Consider the following 15,762-nt stretch of genomic DNA (forward strand, 5'->3'; position numbering starts at 1 on the left):
TCAATGCATATACTTTGGTTTATGAAAGTTACTTGAATTCTATGACAATTTGGGTTGAATTTAATCTGGAAAGAAATGCCACATTCTAAGAAATAGAATATCAAGTCCCTGGTTTTCATCTACTCTCCTAGAGAGCAATCCAGCATCATCCCTAAGCTGACAAGGGGAGGAAGAAACAGATATCTTATCTGTCCCTCCCCCTCCTTCTTCTGTGTGTTTCTATAAAATCCCAAATCATCCAATTTGATAAGTGTTGAAATTTTCTGTTGACAGTCTGGGCCAGGTGCCTAATGGATTTTTTATTTCCTTGCCTCCCCTTTCAACCTGTTCTTACTTTGATTGTACTTCTTACTGTTTTTTTAAAAATTGTGCTATATTTTCCTTATCATTATTACTCTTCTTGCCTAGGATGTTTTCATTACAGAAACAAGTATTACAGTTCCTTATATACCTCCTACCTAACTTCTTAATACATAGGTCTACAATAACTCAGTTATGGAACTGAACAGTGGGAAAAGATCAAATTCACCTAGAAAATTAATTTGTACCTCTATTTCTAGTGATATAATAGAATTACCACTTTTCTCCTTTGAACCTTAGAATTATTTTAAGCTAAATGTGACATCAGCTCATTAATCTACAGGGGCCACTGGGAAGAAGGTCAATCTGCTGTTTCCAGCTTCCATATATGAAGAAAATAAATAGTCTATGGGTTAGAAATGTGTTTTGTTATCCCAATGCCATTGGGAACATGAAAACCCCTGATTCTTAGATGTAGGGGCTAAGAAGACTGGATTTTTTGTTGCTGTGCTTTTTTTATGTTCTGAAAGAAATATGAAGAATCAAAGTAGTGTTTGGAGAGAGACAAGAAAAGCAGAAAGCAGAGAGATGGGGGAGGGAGGGATGGAGGGAGAGACAGAGACAGACAGAGACAAAAAGATACCAAGAGAAGCAGAGGAAGGAAGGAAGGAAGGAAGGAAGGAAGGAAGGAAGGAAGGAAGGAAGGAAGGAAGGAAGGAAGGAAGGAAGGAAGGAAAGGAAAAAGAAAGGAAGGAAGGAAGGAAGAAGGAAGGAAGAAGGAAGGAAGGAAGGAAGGAAGGAAGGAAGGAAGGAAGGAAGGAAGGAAGGAAGGAAGGGAGGGAAGGAAGAAAAGAAGGGAAGGAGACAGGAGAAGAGATGAGGAAATGAGGTAAAAGAAGAGGTAAGGAGGGAAGGAAGCAAGAGGGAAGGAAGGAGGGAAAGAAGGAAGGAAGGTGAAAGGGAAGGAGGGAAAGAAAAAAGGTAGGAAAGGAAGAAAGGAAAGATAAATATAGACAAAGACACAGTGACAGATAAAGGAAGAGGAAAATATAGACTGAGAGACAGGCAGAAAAGAGAGACAGAGCTAGAGACAGAGAAAGGAGATCAATTTATCTTCCCTATTCAGCTCCATTCATTGGAACTTTAAAAATCCATTTTGTATGGAAGGTTAATCCTAGGATCATTGGATTTAGAGCAAGAATGGACTTTAAAAAAACAGTCGATCCAACCTTCTCTTTATAAAAGAAACTAAAGCCCAAAGATGTAGAAAAGACTTGCCTCCAAATGTTTTCTCTTCCTGGGTTTATTCTTTAAATGTACATACATATGCACATGCTCACACACACATAGATATTTTCACAATTTTTACATATAATAACAATAGCCAGAATTGATACAGCATTCTACATACTGTAACTTATTACAAGCTCACAATATCCCAGTGTAGTAAATATTATCATTTCTCCATTTTACAGATAAAGAAATTGTGGCTAGTAGAGATCATGACATCCCAAGGTCACATGGCTAACGAGTATCTAAGGCAGCATTTGAACTAGTATTTTCTTGATTTCCCTTCCAATTCTCTATCTATTCTTTCATATCCCTGAAAATTCATGGTACAGGAAATAAGAGTATTGGGTCTGGAGTCAAAAAACCTAGAGTTCAAATCTGGGCTGAAACACTTACTAGCTATGTGATCCCAGGTAAGTCACCTAACTTCTACTTGCTCCAGTTTACTCATTTAAAAATGGGGATAATAACAGCATCTATCTTCCTGGGAAAATCAAATGATATAATATTTATAAAGTGCTTAGCACAGTAGCTGTCAAATATTAGGCAATTAATAAATGCTTGTTCCTTTTTCTTCTTTTGCTCTTTTAATGTAACTTTGTGAAATCATGTGCTGCTGTGACTAAATGATCATAAGGAAATGATCAGATTGAAACTGAGGACTACTGAAAGAGCACTGGAGAGGCAAATGTTGTATTTGAGCAGACCATAACACAAAAATAAGGAATGGTGTTGGAGAAGTAGAATATTATTGAAGACATGCATGACTAGAAAAAAATGATGGACCTGTCCTATGGCAAGAGTAAAAGAAAACCAAGGGTAGCTTTTGGTATTTGTATAAGTTGATGAGTGAATGAGGAAAGGCTCCTACCATATTTAGCATATATAGCAAAATCATGGTAAAAGGTCAATGGGAGTTATATAGCCTAGGCTGAGTTGGGATGGGTTGCGATCCATCATCAACCATCACTGAAGGAATCATATCACTGATATCATAGGTGTATCGGATGATACAATATGTCTATTATCCAAAGCCCATCCTTACTAAGAAGCAGAGAGGATCCTTGGTGGTAGGAGAAAGGGTCCTGGCTTTTTCAGGATCACAACAAATCCTGAAGACCACTTCCAAGATTCTGAAGCATCAAGATTTGTTTAGAGGCATAGTAGTGATCAGGAGGCAATTCACTTAATTACTGAGCAATGGTTGCCAGATTCTGAAACCAGAAGACCTATCTCTCGGGTTCTATAGCACAGTTCTTTTTAAAGAACTTGAGCACCAATGTAGCAACCAGTCCCTAGTTTTTCCATGGAGACTCTTTAAACCTTCAATCTGATAATGCATTTCTCATCATGAATTATGTGTTTCATTTATTTGCAACAACTGTGTTTTATATGAACTGTATTTTATACAAAGAATGAGGCTTCCAGTGCCTCTGTTTAAAACATTTTGATGACATCTGTCAGCACCAATGATCAGTTATTAACAAAAGCCGAGTGGAAGGCTGGATCCATCAGGATTAGAGATGCTGGTAAAATGATATCTGTTTCTTGCAACCCAAATAAATGAAAGACATGAAAGACAGAATGAGAAGGATGGCTGGATTCGTAAGATTTTAGAGTCAGAAAGAAACAGTAGGAACTCTCTAGTCCATTGTGCTCCAAGGGCAGGATCGAGAACTGGATTTTCTTATCCAAGACTGGCCTTATTAAACCACTACCTCTCATGATAACCTAGATATCATTTTGGCTAGTTTGGAGCTCCTAGTCTAAGCCTCTCATCTTAATGATGAGAAAACTGAAGGCCACAGGGAGCAAATAAATTGCTTAATGCTATACAGATAGTGCACATCAGAAATAGGATTGAAGCCAGAGCTTCTGACTCAAAAGCTACTATTCTTCCAAAGATGCCTTATTTATTTTTTTTTTTTGATTCAGCATTCATTTAAACAATTCCATTCTTAAATTCACCTTCTCAGAAATTGTTTCTGGATGTCTGTTACTAACATTACAAAACTTCCCCCCCCCAACTTGATATTTATTATGTTTTACTAGTAGAAAGCACATTTCCCTGCTAATTCCCTAAACTAGTTCAGCCCTTTAGCCAGAGTTCTACTCTATATAAGGAAAACTCACTATTCTGCTTGCAGCAATGGGGCTGGCCCTTCTGGAATGCCATTTCTCCTTGGAAGATAAGAAGGGTGCTCATGTTCCCCATTAAACAGAATTAAACCCTATTTATTGCATCTTTTCCTTTCTCTCCACCATTTTTATTATTGTTATAAAAGATACAAGAGAAGCAGGCATGCATTTAAAGACAGAAACATAGAGAGGCAGATGGAAAGATATGGGTGGAAACAGAAAAAGACAGAAAAAAAATAAAGGAGAAACTAAGCGATATTGAGGCTAATAGACAGAGAGAAGAATCTGTCCACTTAATTTCCCTCTAGGAAGACTGGACAGAGAATTCCTCATTAGCCAAGCAGGGCTCACATCCCTTTCTGAGAGTCTGACAGTCCAGGGCTGCTGCTTTGCATTAAAACACAAGGTAATGACTGCAGAGAAAATTTAATTGCTTGCTCTTACAGGCTGGCTGGCTGTGGTTTGTTTCATTTGCAGAATCACAGGGATGGACATTACAAATAGGAGGTGATGTGGAGATATAGGATGATATGACCTGTCAAGTGAGTATCTGACCACGGGCTCTTTGTATCTGTGTCATGAAGAAACAGGGTCCCCAGAGAAGTAGTTATTTTTATTCTTTATGTGAAAAAGAGGGGAGGAGAAGGAAGGAAGGAAGGAAGGAAGGAAGGAAGGAAGGAAGGAAGGAAGGAAGGAAGGAAGGAAGGAAGGAAAGAAAGAAAGAAAGAAAGAAAGAAAGAAAGAAAGAAAGAAAGAAAAGAAAGAAAAAGAAAGAGAAAGAAAGAAAGAAAGAAAGAAAGAAAGAAAGAAAGAAAGAAAGAAAGAAAGAAAGAAAGAAAGAAACAGAGGCAGGGTGGGAGGATGGAAGAGAGGATAAGAGGGAAGAAAAAAGGAAAGAGTAAAGGAAGGAAGGGAGACAGATTAAAAGACAGTAAAAGGAAGAGATAGAGCAGAAAAAGAGATGGAGAAATGGAGAGGGAAAGGAGCAAAACAAGACAAAAGCTTTCTTCCCCTTGCCTTTACCAGGCAACAAGGTGATGGACTACTGGTATTATGCTTTAGATTCCAAGCTCTCCTATTGGCTCTTTGATGGTCCTGTTATGGTCCACAGATCTCCTAAGTCCTGGCTCTGGTTTTTGATTTAGAAAATGTTCCAAGGTGCATTTGTGCATCCTAACTCCAAACTCCAAACCTCTCCATTGCTCTTTTTTTTGAAAAGGGGTCCTGACAGCAGCTGATTTTTCCATTCTTTCAGGCAGTAGCAAGTTTGACATTGAGCTATGAAGTCGCACACTCAAGAAACCACCATCCACCTCATGTCAAAGTTTGCTTTAATACAACAAATGTCAAAGAGAACAAAGGAAAAAAAAAACACAATCTCTTCATATCTGCACTGAAAATGTTCTCTTAGCTCTTGGGAGACAGATTTTTAGAAGCCAATTTTTCCCACTTTCTTTTTATCTCCAGCATTTAGCACTGTTCCTAGCACACAACAAGCACTTAATGCAAGTTTGCTGAGTGACTAACATCTCAGCTGGGCAATCTGAACCCTATGATCATCCAGGGAATGGTACAGCTAAAAATTGTGTAATTAGCTCATGTCCTACAGAACAAAAAGTAAGGCCACAAAAAGGTTTTTGTTTTTGTCTTTTTTTTTTTACTTTATATAACTCAAACATTCATTTTGCTATAGGTTTCTCCACTATGGGAGGATGATATGGTTGGAGTAAAATAAAAATTTCTCTAAAATCATAAGTAAAAAATTGTTAAAAAGCAATTAAAACATCTGTGTCTTGTTCTTGGAAGTTGAATTATGAAATACAGGAGAAATCTATAACAAATCTATGCCTGCATAATTCTCAGATGATCTCCTAATGCAACAGAACATTTCCAATGATCAGATATATTCTCTAAATCTGCAAAAAATTATCAGCTTTCATTTCCCTTTCAATCAACCAATTATCATTCATTAAATACCTACTATGTGCCAGGCACTGGGCTAAACACTAAGGATATAAAAAGAGACAAAAAACAGCCAAAAAGTTCATAATCAAATGAGGCATGGGAAAACTTGCAAACAACTATATACAAAGCAAGCAATTTCTAAGATAAAAAGGAGATAATTAACAGAGGCTAGGCACTGAAATTAAGAGGTATTGAAGAAAGACTTCCGGTTAAAAATGAGATTTTAGTTGGGACTTAAAAGAAGCCACGTAGGTCAGTAGAGTGAAAGACAGAGTGCATTGTAGCCATAAGGAACAGCCAAAGAAAATGAGAGATGGACTATCTTGTTCCTAAACAGAAGTTTAGTTTCCTTGTATTGAAGAGTATATGTTGAGGAGTAACGTAAAAAAAGATTAAAAAGGGAAGAGGGGATTAGGTTATAAAAAGCTTTGAAAGTCCAACAGAGAATTTTGTAGTTGATCCTAAAGGCAATAGAGTCACTAGGGATTGTTGAGTAGAAGGAAGACATGATCAGACCTGCACAGTAGGAAATCATTCTAGGGCCCAAATTGGAGAATAGATTGGAGTGGGGAAGGTTTGGAGCCCATGACCATGATCTCAATTTTAGGAATTTTCCATTGCATCAATACCAAAGCAATTCCTCCCAAAACAAAAATAAAAAGAATGAATTTATATTTGGAAGGAATGATGAGCTGGACATTGGAATGTTGGGAACAATGAGGATGTTGGCTATGTTGTTCCCCCACCGGGGAAACGTAACTGTGCTCCTTGGAGGCAGGGTTTGAAGGCAAGCATTCAATAACTGTTGAAAGGAAACAAATTATATTTTGTTTTCAGTATTTATTATAACAGAGTAAAAAGACCCACAGAAATGGTCCTTGGCCCTTTAAAAAGTGTATACACTTTTTACCTCAACAGTCCACCCCTCTCCCAAAATTACAATGATCCATACTCCTCTTCGATTATTTTAATTGGTGAGAATTTGAAGGTAAGAAGTGGGTTGTTGAGTGTGGAGAAGACAGAATGTTCTGGGAAAGCTGTAACTCTCACCCCATATTTGAAAGTTTGTAATGTGAAAGAAGGGTTAAATTTGTTTTGCTTGGTCCCAGAGGGCAGAATTTCGGAAGAGGGAAAATTGTAAATAAAAGATTTGGGCTTGAGGTAAGAAAAAACATTTCAACAATAAGATGATCATCAAAAGTTATAGAACAGTGATCTAATTAGGTAGGTAGTCTTCACGGGATCATGGATTCAAAACCGGAAGAGACATTACAGGCTTGAAAATACAGATGACATTGTATACTTATTGTGTATCTAATTTATATTTTAATATAATTAACATCTACTGGTCATCCTGCCATCTGGGGGAGGGGGTGGGGGTAAGAAGTGAAAAATTGGAACAAGAGGTTTGGCAATTGTTAATGCTGTAAAGTTACCCATGCATATAACCTGTAAATAAAAGGCTATTAAATTTAAAAAATAAAAATAAAAAAGAGAATACAGATGACAAAACTGAGGCATAGAAAGCTTAAATGACTTTTCCAAAACTACAAAGACATTATCTAAAGTCTCTGAAGCAAGTTTCTAACTGAGCTCCTAACTCAAGTCCATCCCTGGATCTTGGATGCTATCAACTTACCTGGCCAAGGATGGATGACCACTTTCTGGGAATAAGGAGACTGGGCTGCTTTCCTAGGTGTGCATCAACCTCAAGGATCTCAGCAGTCCTTTCCCTCTCTGAGATTCTGTAGAAATCTAGCTGCAAAACGCTGCTGCCCTTAACTGCTGAGTACTGCTAAGCCCAGTTCCTCTTTGTTGGCTTTGTTTGTTTCATCTGAAGCTGCAAGGTCTGCCAACTCCTCCATTGTGGTTGCTGGAGCACTTTGGGTAGGAAAAGGCCCAGGGTAGGTGTAAATTGCTATTGTTGGAGCTATAATGGTAGCAAAAGTTGAGTCCCCACCATGAACAACACTTCAGGGAAACATGATAATGAGATGTTTCTCAGTTTGGGCATGGTTATAGCAAACATTGTGTCATCAAAGGATTTTAATCTCTTTCCCCCAAGTCATTGAAATGAAGGCTATAGTCTGCAGAACCTTGTAAAAAGTCAGGTTCTACCTGATATCAAAATATGTAGACAGAATGGGGGAAACATAACTGAAATTGTATAAGTAGTATTGAAATTTCTACAATGCTTTAAAGGTTTGTAAAGTATTTTATGGGTATTTTCTTGTTAAACCTCCCCAGGAAGTCTGTATCACAGGTATTATTATCCTCATTCTGCAGAATAGTCTTGGAGAGGTTACTTGAATTGCCCCTCGTCACACAGCTGAGATGGGATTCAGATAATGGAATAAGCATATGTTAAACACCTACTCTGTTCTTGGAACTGTAATAAATTCTGAGGATATAAAAATTAAAAAGAAGGGAAAAACAGTTCCCCCTTCAATGGCCTTTTATTCTCATGAGGATGTGCATATATAAGTGTGTTTATATATATATATATATATATATATATATATATATATATGTCAATGTATACATATATATTTATATGCATATATGTGTGTATGTATATATATATACATATATATATATGTGTATATATATATATATACATATACCATTTTCAAATATGCAAAAAGACATGGAAAATAAATTCAAATCAATCTGTGGGGAAGGCACTAGGAACAATCCAAGCCTAACATTCAATTCATTAGGCCAAGTGCTCCATGGCCAAAACCTCTCACCTGAGCTTCTTCCATATCTCATGTAAAAATCTGGCCATAGTAACAGAAGATCATATTTGAAACTGACTTGGAATGGATGATATTATTCCCTTACTCAAAATACAACACAAAACTAGTACTTTTTGATAAATTCTCCAATCTTAACTTAGCTGGAGGCTTTGCTCTGTAATTCAGCAAGGGTAGAGGCAATTCTAGTTGCTCTAGAGGTTTACCTTGTGAGTTGGCTTGAATGATTTACCCCCGTGTTGCCCCTATTTTCCCATTTTTAAATCAAAATTATAAAGATCTCTTTTATATTTCAAAACACTAAATCATTATCTGAGGGAACACTGACTCACTTGCAACCAATTTTGTTTTTTTGACAATTGATTACTCCTCAGGTGAAGAGGAAAAGGCTTACTGATAAATTTCCAAGGTGGTCATTTCAGTTGTCTCAATAACAACAAACATTTTCATTCTCATTTATACCTGCCAGTCTAGTGTTTTCACAAAAAGAGATAAGATTCATAAAGCCTCATAAAAAAGTTTCCCCAATCCAGATGTTTCAATAATATTTTCATTTTTAATTTATTTATTTGTAAATTTGTAAATTTTATGATTTCACCTAATGAGATTAAGTGAATTAAAATATACTTCTTCAAGGCTTCTGGACTTGGGTAGACTCAGAAATGGTAAAGCAATTGCCAGAATGAAACAGCAGAGAGAAGGTAGGATTTATGTTCACAGTTTGTGAATAAGGACTTTGCTTCTTATAACCTGTATGACCTTAAACAAGTCACTTGATTTTTTTTTAATATTCCCATTTTCCTCAACTGTAAAATGAGGGGGTTGGACTTAATGGCCCCTGAGATTCCTTCTCCCTCTACATATCTATTCCCATAACAAATACAAATGTCACCCGCCATTGCGCTTGCAGTGATCTTGTCTGCCACCCACATATTTAGCTAATGTTGTGAAATGAAAATCACATTAAAGTCACTCCTTAGTGTTCTAATTTTGATGGCATGCCCTGTTGCTGCTTACAGAGTAAGAGGCATAATTACTGTTATTTTAGTTTTTCAGTGAAAGTCAGAAAACAAAACTCAAGTGCCATTTGCTAACACAGGTGTAACCCCACACTACATAAATCCCACTTTATATAATCCTGAGATATGAAGTCAACTCTTGCAAAATTAATGGAGCACCACAGTAATTATCAAGCTTTTAGATGATCAGAATGTCCTTTCACTGCCATGGCATTCAAAGGATCTTTCCTGATCACAATTATTTATATTATCACAGAATCTTGGATTTGGAAGGAACCTTGGAAGCCATTTTGTCCTACTCATTCTCGAAGCAGAATCCTTTTTACAAGATCCCTAACAAGTGGTTATGTGGTCTTTTCTTGAAGACTGAAAACAAGGGAAAATCTACAGCTTCCTGTTATAGTCCCTCCACTTTCAGAGAGTTCAATTTTTTTCCACCAATTTATCTTGCATCAAGCTGAAATTTGCCACTTCACAACTTCCACCCACTCCTTAGAATGGTAAAGAGAACAGGTCCATGACATGGCCCTTCAAATACTTGAAAATAGATACCATGCCATTTGCTACACATTTTTTCTTGGAACCAAATGAACACCAAAATGAACATGCTTGGAAGAGAGAGAGAGAAAAGTAGGGAGGGAAGGAGGGAGGGAGGGAGAGATAAAGACTCTCAGGAGGGCCTCTCATGATAATTTTTCAGTCATTCCAGGGTCCTTAGCCAACAGGTTAGGAGACAGTGAATGCAGCAATGCATTTTTCTTCATAAATTTATGTAACAATTTAGTCCTTTACAACAGTATCCTTCAGAACATGTTGAACTAAGAAAATGTTTTCACTTTTTTTCATTTTTAGCATCTTAAGATTCAGAAAGTTAACAAAAAATCATCTGCTCTTCTGAAAACCAAATTGATTATGTGATGAGTGAACAAAATATCCATACCTATTGATTCACAAATGACATTTTAAATCATGTGCCCCAAGGAGACCAATATCAAAGAGAATGTCCTCATACAGCACCAAGTTATTTAGAATGCTAACAATTAGAAATAAAGATGCTCATTGATTGAAGAATGGATAACCAAGGTGTGGCATGTGTATGTAATGGAATCTTGGACTACAAGAAACTATGAATATGATGAATACAGAGAATGATTTAAAAAAACTGATACAAATATAAAACTGACATATAAAATAGTACATAAAAGGAAAAGTGAAAGTGGCAAAAGCAGAAAAACAAGCTACACAATGATTAGAACAATGTAAAAGAAGACTAATAATAAACTAACCGGATTGAAATGTAATGAATTTGGAATGAACAAGCATGATACCGGGATTTCTGAAACATCAGATTTCTGTCCCTATGTTTTGAAAAGATCTAGGGTGAAGTGGATGACGGAATTTTCAAAAACTTCTTTGAACCAACAGGAAAAAAAGTAGGGGAGAATATCAGCAAAACTAAGCAATATATCTATTAGGTGGAAGTTGTGCTCCACTTTCATAATGTTTGTACAGAAATCAGGTAAGGGGTTTTCTTACATCTCTTCTTTGGGACCACACTATATTGGCTAGTTTCACTGAACTTCCTTCCCAACCCCCACTTCTTAATTTCTTTATTATAAGGGATGATGGCTCTCTATGAAGGGATAAAGAAGAAGAAGACAGTGAAAAATGCAAATGATTTAAGCAAAAGATCTCAATATTTTTTAAAGGAAGCTATCTATTTGAGCTCCATCATTTCAAAACAAAAATTTTAAAAGGTCTCCAGAGAAAAAGCAAATTGATTTTCCCAAGATTATCACATAAGTAGAAAATAATTCTGAAATTGAAATCCAGGCCCTCTGGATCCATTGTTCTGTTCACTACAAAAATATACATTATACCAAACTCATCAGAAAAATGGCTAGTATATAAAATGATTTCTCAGACTCTTAACAGTTGATTTTTAAAATATATTATTGCATCATTAAATACATTTTAATGAGCAACACAGTTGAAATTGTGCCATATAGAGAACATTTCAAAATGTTTTCAACTTATTTTTACTCTCCATAGAATATTTCTATTTTCATCAAATTATTAATTTTCCTATTTTCTCTCCTAAAAGCATGCATTTCTGAAGGAAAAGAAACATCAAAGTCAAATTAATTTCACTTAATAGAATTTTGATGACCTTTTTTCTAGTTGAATTTTCTACAGCTGAATAAAAGTTATAATAAATTCTTTTACTAATAGCTTGGCTTGATTTTGGAATGAATGATCAAGTGAAATATTGGTCTTATAGCATTATTAATTACCCTTGACAGTTTTTGCATAGTTAAAAAATTCTCGTAACTTTTTAATGGAAGGATTCTAAACTGTTTTCTATTCGGAAGCAAAGATTTGATCTCTCAAAGAGAGAAAAAAACTATAAAATAATAAGCACTGAGTCAACACCAATAGATATTATTTATCTTGCATATTCATGAGAATCAAGGCTCATTAATGACAAGTGGCACTGTGTCAATTTCAGAAAAATAAAAGCTGACTTTCATGTCACTCGATTCATCAATTCTGATGAAGTAGTTGTATAATATCAAAAGTTGTTTTTCAGACAATATTATTGGGTCATATCAGTTAAAAATCCATGATACACTGCAAGTGATCAGAAATGGACAATTGGAAAAAATAATCAAGAGATCCTCAGCCACTTTATATAATGAACAAAACTAATTCACAACAATATGTGCTAAGTGACTTTTATAGATAGCAATTTTCCTTCTTAGCAATAATACTCCATCATGATCCATTAGCATTGTGAATATTGGCAGGTCTTTTCACCTGTATGACTAGCATCCTTTATGACCTTAATACCTGCTCCAGTTAATCCAAAGAAATTGGGGTCCCTATGTGATTTCATTTGGAGTTTTGCAGTGGGCTATTCCAAAGTGCCATGGGTCAAAGCAAAGGGGGAGGAAAGAGAGAGAATATAGATTAGATGAGGATATTGGTTTAAAAACAAAACAAGCCACATTGCTGTATTTGATGCAGCTGTTTTTGAGGAGGTAACACAAGTTTCTATCAACATACACATAAATCTCCCACTTTAGTGCTCAGATTTTAAAATAGGTTCAATCCTTGGAAAAGCATGGGACTAATATACAGTTTGATGACCAGCTGAGGAGTAGATTATGCTCATAGTCATTGTGAAAATTTAAAAATATATCCCATTCAGTTATGTTTTAATGAGATGATGAGGATCTTTTTTCCTGATGACTTTTCTTTTCCATTAGATTAAAAGGACATTATCTGAAAAATCTTAACAAAGAAGAGGAATACAGAAAGGTGTGGTAGCTTTTCTTACATGTCTTCCTGAGAGATAAAGACAAGGAGTTGAAACCCTACTCTTTTTAAATATATATATATATATATATATATATATATATATATATATATTTATAAATTAAATATATATTTATATATATTTAATATATAAAATATATATAAATAAATAAATATATAAATAAATAATAAATATATATATATAAATAATATAAATATATATATAATTATAAAATTAAATATATATATATATTTGCAAATATTCCATGCTTTTCAATATTCTTTTAGAAGATATTTTAAAGACTTAGGGGAAAGAACTACAGTTTCTTAGGTGAACTTTCTCTGAAGAATCTATGGAAAGACATGGACAAAAGCTGTATGAGATAAAATTATGGAAAGACATGGACGAAAATTGTATGAGATAGAAATGAATTAATGGAATGCCTGTAGAGGTGACCTGCATCTATGACACCCCAGAAGTACACACCATTCCTAAATTCTCATTGGCCAAAAGAGAAACTTGAAAGGAAACTTGGATAAAAGTAAAAAAAAAAAAAATAAAGTAAAATGAAATTCTGTGTTGCTAAAAGGATTTAGAAATTCAACGATTCTCATCATATTGCCATGATGAAATGGAAATGCATCAACTGAAGAATCAAGATCCAACATGTGCTCCAATTAACAAAGGACACAGAGATTAACCAACAGTATAGAAAATGGTCTTACTTTTGACGGTAGCTGTGCGGGTACAGTTGTATAGAATTGCGAGTTCTCCAAAGACTTTGCCTGGTCCCATAGTGCACAGCTTCACCCCCTCTTTGGTAACTTCAACCTTTCCATCTGCGGAAAGAAGAAAAATAAAAGAAATGATTGAAAACCACCTGCACTCATTGCTTCTTTCTTATGTATATCATCAAATGAGATAACATATTTGAAGTACTTTGCAAGTAGATACAACACTACATAGAGTGTGGCCATATAGTCAAGTGAATGTGAGTTCAAATGCAGCTTCAAACTTTTGCTAGCTATGTGACTAAGTCAGTTAATCCTCTTTACCTCAGTTTCCACATCTGTAAATGAACTGGAGAAGAAAATGACAAATTACTCCAGTAGCTTTGTCAAGAAAACCCAAATGGGGTCATGGATAGTGAGACCCAACTGAAAAATGATTGAACAAAAATAGACTTTAAAACTCTATAAAATACTTCCTTTCAACAAAGATAGTGAATGGCACATTAATTCTTAAGTTTTTTTAAGTTTATAAAAGTAAAATGCAAATGTGCTAAAATATTTTTTGAGAAAACTTTCTAAGAGGCAGCCACTGCCTCCTTCCTTTAAGATCTCTTTGGGATATAAGCCCAATAGAAATACTAACAGATTGATTTTCTTGAATTAATAGTTTTTTGTCCTACCTGAGGTGCAGTAGGGGGAGAGAAGGATAAAGTCAGTGTAATTCAGCAATGACCATCACGAAAAAGAAAAGGAATCAAAATTTATTTTAAAACTTAAAATGCACTACTCTGATCCAGCAGTGTTTCTACTGAGTCTGTATCCCAAAGAGATGATAAAGTAGAGAAAGGGACCCATATGTGTAAAAATGTTTGTGGCAGTCCTTTTTATAGTTTCTAGAAACTGAAAACTGATCTGATGCCCATCAGTTGGGGAATGTCTGAATAAGTTATGTGGTACATGAATGTTATGGAATATTATTGTTCTATAAGAAATCATTAGCAGAATGATTTCAGAGAGTCCTGGAGAGACTTACATAAACTGATGTGAAGTGAAACGAGCAGAACCAGAAGATCATCGTACATGGCAACAACAAGATTATATGAAAAACTAGTTTTGTGGAGTGGCTCTTTTTTAATAATGACATTATTGAAGTCAGTTCCAATGATCTTGTGATAAAGATGGCTCTTCATAGATGGAGAGAGAGGACTGTAGAAACTGAATGTGGTTCACAACATAGCACTTTCACTCTTTTTGTTATTGTTCACTTGCATTTTGTTTTCTTTCTCATTTTTTTCCTTTTTGATCTGATTTTTCTTGTGAAGCACAATAATTGTAGAAAAATATATAGAAGAAATGTACATGTTTAACACATACTGAATTACTTACCATCAAGGAAGAGGAGGATGTGGGAGGAGGGGAAGGGGATTTGAAATACAAGGTTTTACGAGGGTCATTGTTGAAAAATTATCCATGCATATGTTTTGAAAATAAAAAGCTTTAATAAAAAAATAAATAAAATGCACCCTTTTCCCATAAAATATATCAAGGATACCTCCAATGGAAAATAAGAGTTAAAATAGTAGACCATTAAAATCTTTTCTAGTTATAAATTCTATAGTTACCAAAGTATGCATCCCAGAAAAAAAAAACTTTATGGATTTAAGCTTTGAATAAAGAGGTCTCAAAAATGAAACTGAGTCAGCTGGCACTGTATCTAGAAAACTTGTTCCCAGGGAATTCTCTGCAAAAACAAAGAAGGCCATTGGAGTAATAAAAGAAGTCTTGCTGAACCCCAAATCTGACTTGCCCCTTAGCTCATCTGTTTTCTGAATGCTTATTCATTTGCTCTTTTTTCCATGCAATGGAACACCAAGTACCTCTAAGGGATAGCATAAAAGAGGAGAGACCAGTGGAAATCCAGGGCATGAGAAACATGGTTAGTTTCAAATAATATGAGAATGAAGTGTTGAAAAAGAGTACATGAGTTAGAGGAGAAAGGAGAGAAGCACCTCTGTCTTGAAGAAAGGAAAAGAAGTTACATGAGGAAAAATGAAAAATTGTAATTTAAAAATGAATATAATCTCAATCGTTAAATTCAAAAGAGTCACCACCCACAACCTAAGGAGGGGAGAGACAGCAATGTACCTTAAACTAATTTTTTTTTCCTCTTTTAATAGAAATTGAAAGCAAAATGACTGCAAAGCACATGGATATTCAAATCAACAAACATTTAAAAAGTGATG

At 35.2% G+C, this 15,762-nt stretch overlaps 1 protein-coding gene across 2 annotated transcripts in view; it reads right to left on the minus strand.

The window, feature by feature from the left end:
• PRKG1 (protein kinase cGMP-dependent 1) overlaps nt 1-15,762 on the minus strand; it is a 1,288,902-nt gene that overhangs the window by 786,708 nt on the left and 486,432 nt on the right. For both annotated transcript variants that reach the window (XM_031949481.1, XM_031949480.1), the window contains exon 3: nt 13,514-13,627. In XM_031949481.1, coding sequence (XP_031805341.1) covers nt 13,514-13,627 — 114 coding nt within the window. The remainder of the gene's footprint in view (nt 1-13,513; nt 13,628-15,762) is intronic.

Source organism: Sarcophilus harrisii, chromosome 2 (genome assembly GCF_902635505.1).
Source record: "Sarcophilus harrisii chromosome 2, mSarHar1.11, whole genome shotgun sequence".
Taxonomy (NCBI): Eukaryota; Metazoa; Chordata; class Mammalia; order Dasyuromorphia; family Dasyuridae; genus Sarcophilus; species Sarcophilus harrisii.